The following is a 12,999-nucleotide window of genomic DNA, read 5'->3' on the forward strand; positions in this document are numbered from 1 at the left end:
CATGCATCAGTTGATATCAACTGGTATAGGGTTTTATTATTTCTGACTACATCAATTAATGTAGAAGACACACTTTGTTCTTCGAGCCCTCTACCAGTTGACGCCTATTTGCCATCATATGTCTCATATCTGTATTGCCTTCCAACATGATCCTCAAGGAGCGACTTCTGACCCTCCCCATACACCTTTTCTCTCAACGTAGTCCCTGGCAAGGGATCATACAGCCCTCTCTTCCTCAACTCGGGCACCAACAACTCAGTAACATCCTCAAACGAACCTGGCGAAACTACATATCCAATATTGAAGCCATCCACATCCGCTACCTCAACCCATTCCTCGAGGATATCTGCAATTTTCTCCGGCGTGCCCACAGGGATTGGACCATTCCCACCAATCGCAATCCACTTCCCGATATTCCTCGGCGTCCAGGCTGGAATGTCCGGGCTTGTATATTGAAGATTGGCCAGAGCAGAGTGCACGCGCGCATCAACGTGCACATCAGTTGGTTTTATTTCTTGGTCGAGATCGTACTGACTTAAATCAATACCACTGCCACCAGAGAAGAAGGCAAGACCGGCTTCTGGGTTAGCGTAATAGAGTGCTTCCTCATATTTAGCCTTTGCTTCTTCCTCAGTTCGACCGATTATCGGTGTGAAAACGGGGAATATCTTGACCGAAGTCGGGTCGCGGCCACGTTTGGCTACTTCTTCGCGGATCAACTTGACTTTAGGAGCCAGGGCTTGCGGGCTGATTGCCGCGACGAAGATTGCTTCGGCGTGCGTGCTGCCAAAGGTAACGCCGGCGGGAGAAGTTCCGGCTTGAAATAAGAATGGGGTGCGCTGCGGAGACGGATCCAGAATGTGGATGCCATCGAGGTGGAAGTTCTCCCCGTGGTGATGCACGTACTTGATACGGTCTGGGTTGGCATATTCACCGGATCCATTTTCCTCCTTTAGAGCGTCGTCGGCCCAGCTTCCTTCCCAAAGTCTGAGGATTTAATTAGTCAGTCACAAACTGTGAAGCTCATAAATGACCTACTTGTATAAAACCCGAAGGTATTCGTCTGCAATTTGATAGCGCCGGTCATGCTCTACCAACGGAAGACCAAGCTAATAAGATTAGCGTTTTATATCGACATAATTTAGGATTGGACCTACGGCTTTGGATGCCGAAGCCTTCCAAGACGTGACGATATTCCAACCAAATCGTCCACCAGTCAAATGGTCCAACGTGGAAAAGCGTTTAGCAACCACATACGGCGCTTCATACGAGGTCGACGTGGTAATTGCAAAAGAGAGATTTTTAGTCACTGACGCCATTGCAGTGATTGGCTATCAGAGTTAGCATGCCTAGAGTGATTTCCTTGTTTTCGAAGGGAATAGTGTACAATTGAGGGATCACCCATCGGGACTTGCGCACCATAGCGAATCGCTGGGTCGGCACTTCCCTTATAAGTATCGTATATGCCATAAGTATCTGCTAAAAACAGAGCTGTAAACTCTCCCTTTTCTAAGACTTTAGCTAGATCTGTCCAGTAGGATAGATCGCGACGTTTTGTCTTGGACCGGTCCTTTGGGTTTCGCCATTGGCCGAAGGACAGATGGCTGACGGTGAACATGTCGAAGCCATTGAGATGGATTCTCTTCTTCTTCTTCTGGCCTTTGTCGGCTGGTAAGGCGCTTTTGTTATGGTCGACACTGCTCATAATGGAAAATAATATTGACAAGCAGGGTGTGGCTGCGTTAGTCGCAATTTCAATGTTCAGAAGGCAGTCTACTATGGCAAACTTTTAGGTTTACCTAAATGTTGAATGGCGAATTTGGTATACATCAAAGAGAACACTACACGCTTTTTATCTCCTTCTGACTGTCTATAGACGGATATGTAAGCATCAAAAACCCCCGCGGATTGACCAATTTGGTGCGCTGATCACAACATCCGCCCGTTCCTGTCACCACCGCGATGCACGACCTATAAGATATTCGCAACCCATAAGTCGAACCAAACGAACCAATCCACAGAAAGTCGGAAACTCGAATATGCAGGACGATATACATGTCAGTTATAGCCTCTCTCGCGAATCCCAATGCCTAGCCCTTCGTCTCTCCGCTCATCGAAGCATGAATCGTTGCTACTCCAATTATCGCTCCGTTCTAGATAAAGCTCCGAGCACACGCAATACATCTTGCGTGCTCCTGCTTTCAACAGTCGTGATAACCTTTTTGTCGGAGGTATCCCCGATGCGGAACCTTCCTATTTTAGCGATAGCAACCCGACTTCATTAGTGGTAGACTTGTGACTAGCTACCTGGGTAAAATACGTGACCTGGGTTTTACATACCCCCATACGCCCTCCATAAGCTGAGCTCTAATTTCCAAATGTCGGGTGAGGTATAAAACAAATTATGCCATGCATTCCCTCCCTAGAGACCCCCTGACTCGTACAAATGAAGACTGACAGAGCGCGCCATGGAGAAGTTCTTCGCGAGGATTGGTGATGCAGTACGTTGGTACCCGACCGGCAACACTTACGAGGAGAAGATTCTGATATTCAAGATTGACCTTTGGTGTTGGTCTATGCGTGTCTTTTATTCGTTACCAAGTATCTCGATGTGAACGCTCTGAGTAAGCGCACCCCTCATTATCGTGAAAAAAAAATAAGGAGATCTGACTCCGTAATAGCAACTGCCTACGTGTCCGGAATGCGACAAGACCTTGACTTATATGGAAACCGGGTCAACTATGTCAACGCTACAGGTCAGTTGCCAGCTTGAACATATAGACCTGGATAAGAAATTGATAGGCTACCAATTACGAGAAGCAATTTGCCCGTAAACCTTTGGAGGAAGAGGGCTTCAAGCCGTCCACCGGAATCAATCGCCAATTAAAAGAGTTCTTTCTAAATGGGAGTTCTATGTTTTCACTCTCCTGCTACTCTTGTTTTGCAACAGTATCTACGCTCTCGGAGCTCCTTTCATTCTGTGGTTAAAGTCCCAGCCATACAAGTAATCAATCCCGCTTGTCAACGACATTGGCACGATCACCAACGCGGTAGCCGTCGTGTCTGCTCTAGTCAACGCTTATATTGCACCGATATACGTGGTAAAAGATGGGAACCTATCATACTCTCAGGTGTGCTTGCCATATTCGCGAATCTCGTTCTGCCGATTTGAATTTTTCCAAACGGATTGAAGTTCTTTGCGTTTATTTCCATCGGTCGGGCCGAAGGAGCGCTGCCGTTTATAATTGCTTGGGCTGCGGACAGTCTGAGCGAAGATCTCGAAGCTCGTGCTATTACGCTCGCGACGTATAATTGCCTGGGTGAGGTCACGAGCTTGGTTGTTCCATTGGTGGCATGGGCAGTGTCTAAGGGGCCGCGTTTCTTCGGCGGGTGTATATGGGTATGTTGGGCCTCTGACTCGTTAATTTCACTAGGAAATGGTGCTAATTACTGTTATTCAGGCTCTCATCATTAGTGTTGCATACTTCACCAACACCTTGATTATCGTGGAAAGGCGCAGTCAGAAGCGCAAAGCTGAGAAACGTATCATCGAAAATGAGAGTTCTGAGATCACAAACGATTACGAGAAGAAAGTCACCAAGTCTTCAGCAGTAGTTGAGACGGCACCTGTAAGATAGGAGTCCTGACCGGCGTGTCTAGACAGCTTCTGGCACGTGGATCAGCCGTGGAAATGGTAGATGGGGAAGTTGTGTTGGAAGTCCCAAGAAATGACCTCGTGAATTGATCTCTTTCCATTGGATAGAAATTTCTATATTATTGTCAACAGAAAATGAAATACGTATCGACTACGTATTGCGCAACCGCCAAATCTCCCCTGTTACGCAGCAACTTACCCCACCGCCTCCATTTTTCCCGTTAGAACTTTCACTTTTATGCATGAGAAGAGACATTCGCCATGACTCGAATTCGTACTGAAAGCGGAGCAAAAGAAAAGCGCCTGTATAAACTGAACTAATACACCGATATTACAAATCCGATAAGCCTGCTTCAAGTCGTAATCGCCTTCAATATTGCGTGATCTGATCCCCCTCATAACTGACAACTTCGCATGAAATCCCGGGGCCTTTGGTCCATGTTCTTATTCTTGTATGAATTTACTTGAAATACTCAAGGACCAGTCGTTACAACGGTGTAGTTCCAAAGGACAATATGGCACGATCTGTTGAAAGACTGGCACAAATCCAAACCCAGCTTGCAGGACAGGAACAACAATCGGAGAAGGTCTGGAAACCCAGACAACGACCGTTTGATGCGGCACCGCCGGTCAAGGTACGAATTGAAGCGAGATTACTTCAAAAATATTCCTTGTTCCAGGCTGAAAGACAGTAGGCCATTATCGTTGGCGCGGGAATAGCGGGTATAGCAGCTTCGATATTGATTCCCCGAAAAGTTAAAAATCTGTCCTATACTGTGTATGAGCGCCAGGATGCTGTGGTATGTATTCAGACTTCCACAGTCGTACTTAGGGTACGTGATTCTAAAGAGTGAGGTAGGGTGGTACCTGGGCCCAGAACCGGTATCCAGGCGTGAGATGCGACATTCCATCACACAGTTACCGTAAGTAATCGCACTTAGCGAATTCGAATTGCCTTGCCTGACGAGATAGTAGAGTTCACATTCGCTCCTAACCTTCGCTGGTCAGAGTACTACTCTCCAGGACCAGAGATACGGGAGTATTACGAACGACTCGTCAAGGAATACGGTGTAGACAAATCTCTCCATCTCCAGCATGACGTTGTGTCCGCAATCTGGTCTGATGATATCCATCAGTGGGTTGTAACGATCAAAAATCTGGCCACAGGGAATGTCTTCACTGACACGGCTCACTTTTTCATTTCGGCCACCGGTAGATTGAATGTCCCTAAATGGCCGAATATACCAGGACTCGGGACTGACTACAAGGGGATCCTGGCTCATACAGCTGAATGGACGGAAGAACTCACTCGCAGCCTTGATGGCAAGCGAGTGGCTATCATTGGCAATGGGGCCAGTGGACAACAATTCCTAGTCAACACCTTCGACAAGCCGGCACATATCGATCACTACGTGCGGTCAAAACAGTGGATTGTCTCCTCAATCATTCCAAATCTCGTCCCTGCCACAACCGAAGTACTAGGTGCACACGTCTTTACCGAGGAAGAGAAAGACAAATTCGAAAAGGACCCGCAAGCATATCTCGAGTTTCGCAAGTCATTGGACAAGAACTTCCACGGACGGTATCAGGGGTCTGTTTCTGGTAGTGCGGAGAACGCCAAAATCCGACAGAAATACTCGGATGCATTGCTGGCGCGGCTTGGTGGTGATAAAGCCTGGTTTGACCGATTGGTTCCTGATTTTGCACCTGGGTGTAAACGACCAACTCCTTCGGCAGGTTATATTGAAGCTATTCGAAGCGCAAAAGTCGACTATGTGGATGATGTGAAGATCTCACATGCTACAACAGACGGGCTCGTGACAGAAGACGGGAAGGAGAGGAAAGTTGACATAATTGTTGCAGCGACGGGCTTCCAGAATGCCTTCCTCCCTTTGTTTCCTACCATTGGAAAGAATGGCTTGGATCTGAGCAAGTACTGGGCTGCAGCCGGGCCGATTGGATTCCCCAAGACTTACTTTGGCGTAATGGCCCCCAATGTTCCCAACTACTTTGGTGTTATACAGGTATTTTTCATGCTTCTTGCTTCGGCTTTCTAATAAGAGTGCTGATCTTCAATACAGGCGAACACAAACGGCCAAGGGGGCACATTTCCCCTCCAAGCCGAGATATCAGCAACCTACATATCCAAAGTCATCCGCAAAGTCCAAGGCCAGGGCTACCAAGCTATCTATCCGTCACAAGAAGCAACGGACGACTTCAATGAGATTGTCGGTGCCTATTTTGACGATAAAGTAATCGGCGACGACTGCGACGGGTGGTGGAAAAGCGGATATGGTAAATCACGACCACTGCTTCCGTGGCCAGGAACGGGTCATCATCGGTTTGATATCAGCAGAGACCCTCGCTGGGAGGATTTTGTATTTGAAAAGTCGGAAGAAGGGACGAGGAATAGGTTTGAGTATTTTGGAAATGGGTGGACGGAAAGAGAGAAGAATGGGGATGAGGTTTTGTTGACCAATTATCTCAAGGAAGTGGGCAAGATTGACCTTGCGACATTACACGAGCATTGGAATGATTGAGAGATAATCTAAATCCACTGGGTTGTGTCCTAGGAATATAACGTAATTTAGGTCAAATAGTGCCTGCCTCAGTTTCCTCTCGTATCAGTATCTGTTATTTTACTCTGATAGGAAATCCAGTTAACCAATTGCCGAATCAGTTTTGGTTTAGTTACTAGCCGAGCTTTTGTATATCAATACTAGACCTCATATCAGATTGTATTTGAAGCACCTAAAATGTAGTCTAGATCTACATATCAATTAATCAATGTAATACAGACTCTCAATATGATAATATATAGGCCTTGAATTGTTTTGAATTTATACATGTTTGCTCCGTACCAAATTGAGCTTCATTGTAATTGTAACAGATATCAATAGATCTGCTTAATAGTTATTTTAATCCTTGATGGCTTGAGGAATGACTTCTAATTAATATGCAACTAGTAAAAAGATAGAATTACAGGTACTTATTGAGCCGATTGAACATTTAATCAAGATTACCAATCCACAGACTTAATCACATAATAAACATGTCAACTAGTGTAAAAGCAATAATATCAATTGGTATTTATAGTCATGAAGGATAGATACTAGGTAGTGCAATGTTCTGTTGCTCAATAATAATAATGTTCAAGTCAAACAAAAAATATTTATGTAGAAGTTACTCCCTTCCCAATTTTCATTCCCAATCCCAATCGTATATGCAACCACCAACCAACCCCGAAAACGCCCGTCTATTTAGAAGCTATACAAAATTCCATCCTTTTCTGTCCAGTCTTCGTGAGGTCGTCGATCAATGATTATGTACGTAATATCATAATTACCCATTTATATACTCGTTTGGTGGTTTGTATTTACTAGTTCAATATTGTGTCTATTGAACTGTAGCGTCACCTAGCCGGACCCATTCGCGCGGAACATCCATGCTGCGATGCACCCGGCCTCCTGGTGTCAGCGGCACGTCGACGCGGCCGAGGCCGTGTTCGTCATCTTGTTCCTCGAAGTAGGAGAGGCGGTTGAAGTAGTCTGTGAGGACCGTTTCCCGGTCTTGGTCGCCGACGATAGTCGCGTACTCAGGGGGTGGGGTGACCAAGGGCGGCGGTGGTTCGAGGTCTTCGAACGATGGTGGTGCGAAGGACGGTGCGCGGAGAAGATGCATGGGACGTGCTTCGCGCGCGGTCGGTGGTCGTTCGGTCGGTGGTTCGTGGGCGATGTGAGCTTGCGCTGGCCGCGCAAGACCGCCAGAGCCGGATGTGAAACTGCGGGGGAGACTGCGGCCACTGCTGGTACTGTTTGTACGCTCGTCATGATCCGATATCGAGAGCTGGCTGGATGAGACGTTGCGTCTTGTTAATGGAGCGCCAGGGCATCCACATGCGTATTCGTCTTGAGGAATGACGGGGTCGGATGATGGGTCGCTGTATGCTGGGAGATAGATGTTGCCCTGAGTAGCCTTGCAGGAGAGGATGTGGAATGGAGAGTCGATTGAGATTTCAAAGTGGCGGCGCTTGGTAGGGTCGTTCTCGTCAATCTTGGACAGACGCAATACGATCTGTGAGTTATCAGCATCTGATTGATTACCGCAGCGTTTGATAACCCGTGGTAATACATACCTTGATCCAATGATTAATCTGGATGTTTTCGTACGTAGTGTCAAAGTGCAAGCGCTGTCCCTCATCCTTTCCCTTCATAGTATGACAACTGGGTAGTTGCACATTGAATTCCATCTCCGTCGGCCCAACCCCGACATCGTTGGACAAATTTCCTAGCAAACTAGTCATTCCTCTGTTTGCCTGTTCCTGTCCTCGAGCCGCAGCTTCCCGTTGATCCCACGGAACTCCTCCGCCGGCGGTTACTCGCATGCTGCCTCCGGGATATGTGCTCACACTTTGACAGTCAGCACGTTTCTCAAAGAGCAAAACCTTCTTTGGCGGCTGGAACCGATGAACAGCTCGGTCTTGTGTCCAATGCTGAATGTTCTCCGTCACATAGACTTTGATGCGGTGACATTCGACTTTAGCGAGCGGTGTCAATTTGAAGGCGATCGGAACTTGAGACCCTAGGGGGAAAGATTTGCCAGAGATAACTATATCATAATGAAGCTGGTCTTCCCAGTTCCGCGATATGGCGATCGGTTCAACCTGCTCAAGCGACCCTTCAGCAGGAGTCCGGACGACTTGAATTTCCGTGCTGCCCAGCAAATTCGGACGGAATGCACCGGATCGTTCGACAATAGCTTCGAGATCATAGCGTACAAAGCCCAGATCGCTTCGAATCGTCTCCGGAAGCGATCCATCAATGGGGAACTCGAAGGAGTAGAGGTAGTCGCCAGGTGGGAAGAGTCTATAATTCCGTGCGGCCTGTGGTTGCGTGGTCGCGGGTGGCTCATTTTTGCTGAAACTGCGCGAGTGGTTCGACTGCAGTGACAAACGTTTCAGTTCTCGCGAGTTTTCTCTGTTGACCGTGGTTGTGGATCCGTTCTTCCATAACTCCCGAGTAGTAGCGGTTACACCAGTGGCCTTCATCTCCTTGGTTGTAGTTTGCACAGCCGTCGCTGCAAGTTTGTAATAGTGAGCACCGTAGTCATTCTGGACGAGAGAAGTATCTCCGTGATTGAAATAAATCATTCCCGAGGTCAAAAGATCCTTCTTGTCATGAAACGACACTTTCTTTGGTGGAATTCCTGTCTTCGCATTAATAAAATTCAAAAATTAAAACCGACGTAATAATGCTTACCATCCGGCCAGTCAGTCTGCGCGTGGCCACGGAGACAGACAGACACTTTCTTGACTTTGACCGACTTTGTTGTTTTAATATGAAGGTGGCCTCTGAGGATAGCCGACTTTTTGGTGCTCGGGTCGTTGTGATCGTAGCCAGGAAGAAAGAGAACAGGCTCAGCCAGAGCTACGCTGACCGTGATTCCAGTCCCTGTTGCCACAACTCGTTCATTCCGCAATGTCGGCAAGCTCGCAGTGGATGTGGTTGATTCGTCGCTGTTCGACCTGTCCTGAGGCGCAGGCCGCTGCGGTGGGCCACTTACTGGCGCAGGCCTCGTGGTGCTGGTCGCCATATGGTTGGCCATAATCTGTGCAATCTGCTCATCATCATTTGAGCCGCTGAAAATGTCGGAGAGCGGACGGGCTCTGGCCGACCTCGGCACGCTAAGTGACATCGGGTGCTTGAGAGTTGAAGGGCTGCTTGTCGCTCGAAAGTGGAAGAGTCGCTTCCGTGCAGTTTCCCGTGACGCCGCCAGCTTTCCCAGTAGTACGACTAGATCGTTGGAGTAGGGCGACGCAGGCTCGGTGCTCGGGGCACGTGGTTTTCGCTGGAAACGAGAGCGCAAGAGGGTGAAAGCATGCGGTGAGGAGGATCTTGAGTCCTGTTCGCTCTGGCCATGGTTAGTACGCGGTCTTGCGATGAAGGTCGTCATCGGACGATAGTGGGCTGTCTCGTTCCGCATTGGAAGCGCTCAACAGCAATACGCAGCTGGCCAAATAACATAGACAAGGGAGCGAAACAGTGTAGATATATCGCAGCATGTTACATGGGAGAACAGCAAATGCATTGGGGGTATGACCAGCGCCATGGCGCTGGACATATCTTTTGTATTATATAGTAATAGCAGGGAACAGGATTGACAGCTGTGGGGGTTTAAGCGATCTAGCTGAAGATCTTCATGCGGGACATGGCATGACCTGACTTGGTTTAAGGGGTGACAAAAAAAAGCAGCGCATGCAGACATACCGATTCGACACTAGCTTATGATCGCTGGATGGGATAGGCGTATCAAGTTGCCAAACGGTGGACTTGGTTGGAATTCTAATAGTGGCGGCAATAGTCGGACTGCCTTTTCCGGACGTGTCTTTTTTCTCCTCTCTTTTTTTCCCTTTCTTCTTCTCTTTTTGGTTTCGCGTTTTCTTTCAACTGATCGACAGTAGAAAGCCGGCTGTCGTGTGCGTGATTGGGACGAAAAATGCCAGACACATCCCTTATGGCGCCACAGGTCACCAACACAATTCCGTCCAAAAGGCCCAAAAATCGGTCAGATGTGCAGGCCGCGCGCACCAGCACGCAGGGGGGCTGCAAACTCAAAGGCGGGCGCAGTCACAAGCGGGCTAGCACTCGACAATAGTGATATCGGAAGTGAACAGGACGGTTGAGAGTAGAATCACGATAGCGACAGTCCAGTATCGACCTCGAGTGGTGGAGGAGGGTTTGGGCAGGCGCAGTTTGGTTTTAATATTAAATAATCTTTAGTCCTGGGGAAGTTCCAGCCCGGGCGCGACGATGACGCAGATGCGCCTGCCGCCAATCATTGCCCCAATCACTGCCCCATTCACTGCCGCCTCATCTTTCTCAGTACTAGTAGCATTATTATTATCGTCATCCTCATCCTCATTAACTTCTTACTTTTATTATTCGGATGCACTGAATTGGCACCATTTTGCTTGCTACTCCCTACGTCCTAGTTGCAAAGATCAATCGTTCTTCTGTTGATCTCCGTCTAATAATTACTCTCTTGCAGCTGTGCCCACGCCTCCGCCAAACAATGGAACTTACGTACCCTTGATGAGCCCGAGTGAGCGCCGATGGAGGTCAGACCCGGCCGATATACAGTCATACAATTCGCACGATATACGCTCCATAGGATACACGCTTGACTATGGCAGTGATTCGCGGATCTCCCGGATCGAGGCCACCTCGGCTGTTTCTCGGGATCTACGGATTGCATTTGACTGTGGAAAGTACACTATCTTGGAAAAATTTGACACACAGTAGTGCACTGGTACCAATTGAAAATCAACGGCTTTCTTTCGGAGACAGCAGTTCTCTTTAACTTTCAAACCTACTTTCAGTTCGATCACGAGCAAGATGACTGTTACCCACAGGCCCTGATGTGCCGAGATACCCTTAAAAGTTAACGCTAAGGCGATGTGGGGGATCATCCTGATATTTTCATCATTATTAAGGTGGGAGATCGGCAGGATGATTCACAGTCACGCGCAGTCACAGTCGAGACGCCAACAAACACTGCTTACTGCTAGCGACTGCCAGCTAATTTGTCTGTGTCTGCTCCTGACTCGAAAACGGCCGCGAAGGAACACTATGATGACGCGTTGAGCATGGATCGGCTGTGTGGCTTGAATATGCGGTCAGAATACTGATCCAGTGCCTGTCAACGGTCCCGCGGATCCTGAACGCATTGATGTCGTATATTATACAAACTAAGTTCTATCGAGATACCCGATAAGTATTCTTTTGTCAGAAACAAATACAAATTCCACTTTAATCCTTACTTGGTACGGGTTGCGGCCCTTTTTGGTTTGGTGGTTAATGGTTTGACATCTCTTCTCACAGGAATAAGAACTAGCTACGTGGTTCACATGGGGCCACGGCGAGCCTAGATGCATCGAAAGAAGGCTAAAGTTGAGGCGTTTCTCTTGTAGTCTTACTGTTCTTGTAGTCTTGCCGTTTTCGTGCTGAGAGTACGTACGGGTCCTGCCAAGGCTCGCCCGGCAATGACATCATCACTCCGGGAGGATACATAATAGTCATACTATCTGACAAACAGTTCTATTTACAGAACGCCACCCTGTTTCATCACCGATATTATTTATCGTTGTTATTATCAACCCGGATATTCCAGCCGCGTGGCGTATTATTCGCCGTTTAGTTATTCATTCACTATAGAGCGAATGACTCACCCGGCCAGTGAAACCATTTATGATTACTCTTACTGTTGCTAGATTATAATATTACTGCCAATTATTTTTATAGCAGCCACCCACATCACGATAAGGTACAGTATTATACTATCGTTATCGCTGATTCAGTCTGATTAAGCATGACATACTTCAGGAGCCACACTTTTAACCAACATACCAAAAAGGGCGCATACTTAAGAGAGGTTATTTTTGGTTTGCATATTTTTTTCTGATATCAGGCATATAATTCCCTTAGTACGACAATACGATATCGCTAATACCCTCACGATCAATTGATAAGAGGGAGAAGCCCATATTGTCGGCATACTGGTCGGCCTGGGGTGCTTAGTCACATGCAGAGCAAAAATCTTTTTTTATGCCAAAATTTCTCCCCTCCCAACTCAAACTTATCAACTTAGTCAGTTTAGCTAGTTTAACCAATTGAAGGTATTTACATGCTGTTTTGCCCCAAATTTGCTCTTTTATCCAGACATGCCATCATTGGTATCGTGAATATAGACAATCCGTCCATTAGGAATTTTATACTCAAAGATTGTAAGCTAGGGCTTTGGGGAACAACCCTAACCAACACGGCCAAAAAGACCAACATTAATCGCCGGCTTTATAAAGAACATGACGTAGCTCTCAAATCACATGACATGTATGCAACACTGATTCCGTAACACTGATTCCATAACACTAATTCCATAACATTGATTTCATAACATTGATTCCATAACATTGAAATCTTCTCGCACCCTTCCTCAGCGTAGGGTGCCGAGGCAACTGTTCCAGTCGCCCAGAAATGGTGAGTAAGGTTACTGTATGTTGTATATTCGGGCACAATATTGAACGCTCTGGTGATTATGAGACAGGATTTTGTATTTTCATATAGAAACATGTCAATAAAATTATTCCAAAACTAAAGAGTTGGCATGCGATATGTCTCAGGGTCAGTTATATTCTATGAGTAAATACTTCCTCCACGCTAAGGAACCTGGCAGTGAGTTCATTGCAGGTAGAATATGATATGTATTAGATGTTCAATGATTTTATCATAACGTTCTTGTTGCACTATTTTTTTTTTTTGGATTGGTTTGAATTAGTTAAAAAGATT

General features: G+C 47.0%; 4 protein-coding genes across 4 annotated transcripts; 2 read left to right on the forward strand and 2 right to left on the reverse strand.

Moving 5' to 3' along the window:
* Positions 1-104: 104 nt before the first annotated feature.
* BGW36DRAFT_287181 (putative dibenzothiophene desulfurization enzyme A) lies at positions 105-1,705 on the reverse strand (the record flags this gene model as incomplete). The annotated part of the gene is made up of 4 exons (XM_046210488.1): positions 105-987; positions 1,039-1,109; positions 1,158-1,331; positions 1,388-1,705. 4 exons carry the CDS (start codon positions 1,703-1,705, stop codon positions 105-107), a joined length of 1,446 nt encoding a protein of 481 aa, XP_046077069.1.
* Positions 1,706-2,468: 763 nt separating this feature from the next.
* BGW36DRAFT_458186 (uncharacterized protein) lies at positions 2,469-3,730 on the forward strand (the record flags this gene model as incomplete). Its single annotated transcript, XM_046221999.1, has 5 exons — positions 2,469-2,601; positions 2,682-2,756; positions 3,055-3,131; positions 3,194-3,400; positions 3,462-3,730. 5 exons carry the CDS (start codon positions 2,469-2,471, stop codon positions 3,636-3,638), a joined length of 669 nt encoding a protein of 222 aa, XP_046077070.1. The 3' UTR covers positions 3,639-3,730.
* A 49-nt stretch (positions 3,731-3,779) lies between these two features.
* On the forward strand, positions 3,780-6,380 carry BGW36DRAFT_370485 (putative dimethylaniline monooxygenase). The gene is made up of 5 exons (XM_046215256.1): positions 3,780-4,290; positions 4,351-4,455; positions 4,515-4,578; positions 4,631-5,679; positions 5,737-6,380. The coding sequence occupies exons 1-5, from the start codon at positions 4,171-4,173 to the stop codon at positions 6,193-6,195; spliced, it is 1,797 nt and encodes a 598-aa protein (XP_046077071.1). The 5' UTR covers positions 3,780-4,170; the 3' UTR covers positions 6,196-6,380.
* Positions 6,381-7,051: 671 nt separating this feature from the next.
* BGW36DRAFT_287560 (arrestin domain protein) lies at positions 7,052-9,349 on the reverse strand (the record flags this gene model as incomplete). The annotated part of the gene is made up of 3 exons (XM_046210516.1): positions 7,052-7,729; positions 7,791-8,860; positions 8,914-9,349. 3 exons carry the CDS (start codon positions 9,347-9,349, stop codon positions 7,052-7,054), a joined length of 2,184 nt encoding a protein of 727 aa, XP_046077072.1.
* Between the last annotated feature and the right edge of the window lie 3,650 nt (positions 9,350-12,999).

This window comes from Talaromyces proteolyticus (assembly GCF_021365285.1).
Source record: "Talaromyces proteolyticus strain PMI_201 chromosome Unknown BGW36scaffold_2, whole genome shotgun sequence".
Lineage (NCBI taxonomy): Eukaryota > Fungi > Ascomycota > Eurotiomycetes > Eurotiales > Trichocomaceae > Talaromyces > Talaromyces proteolyticus.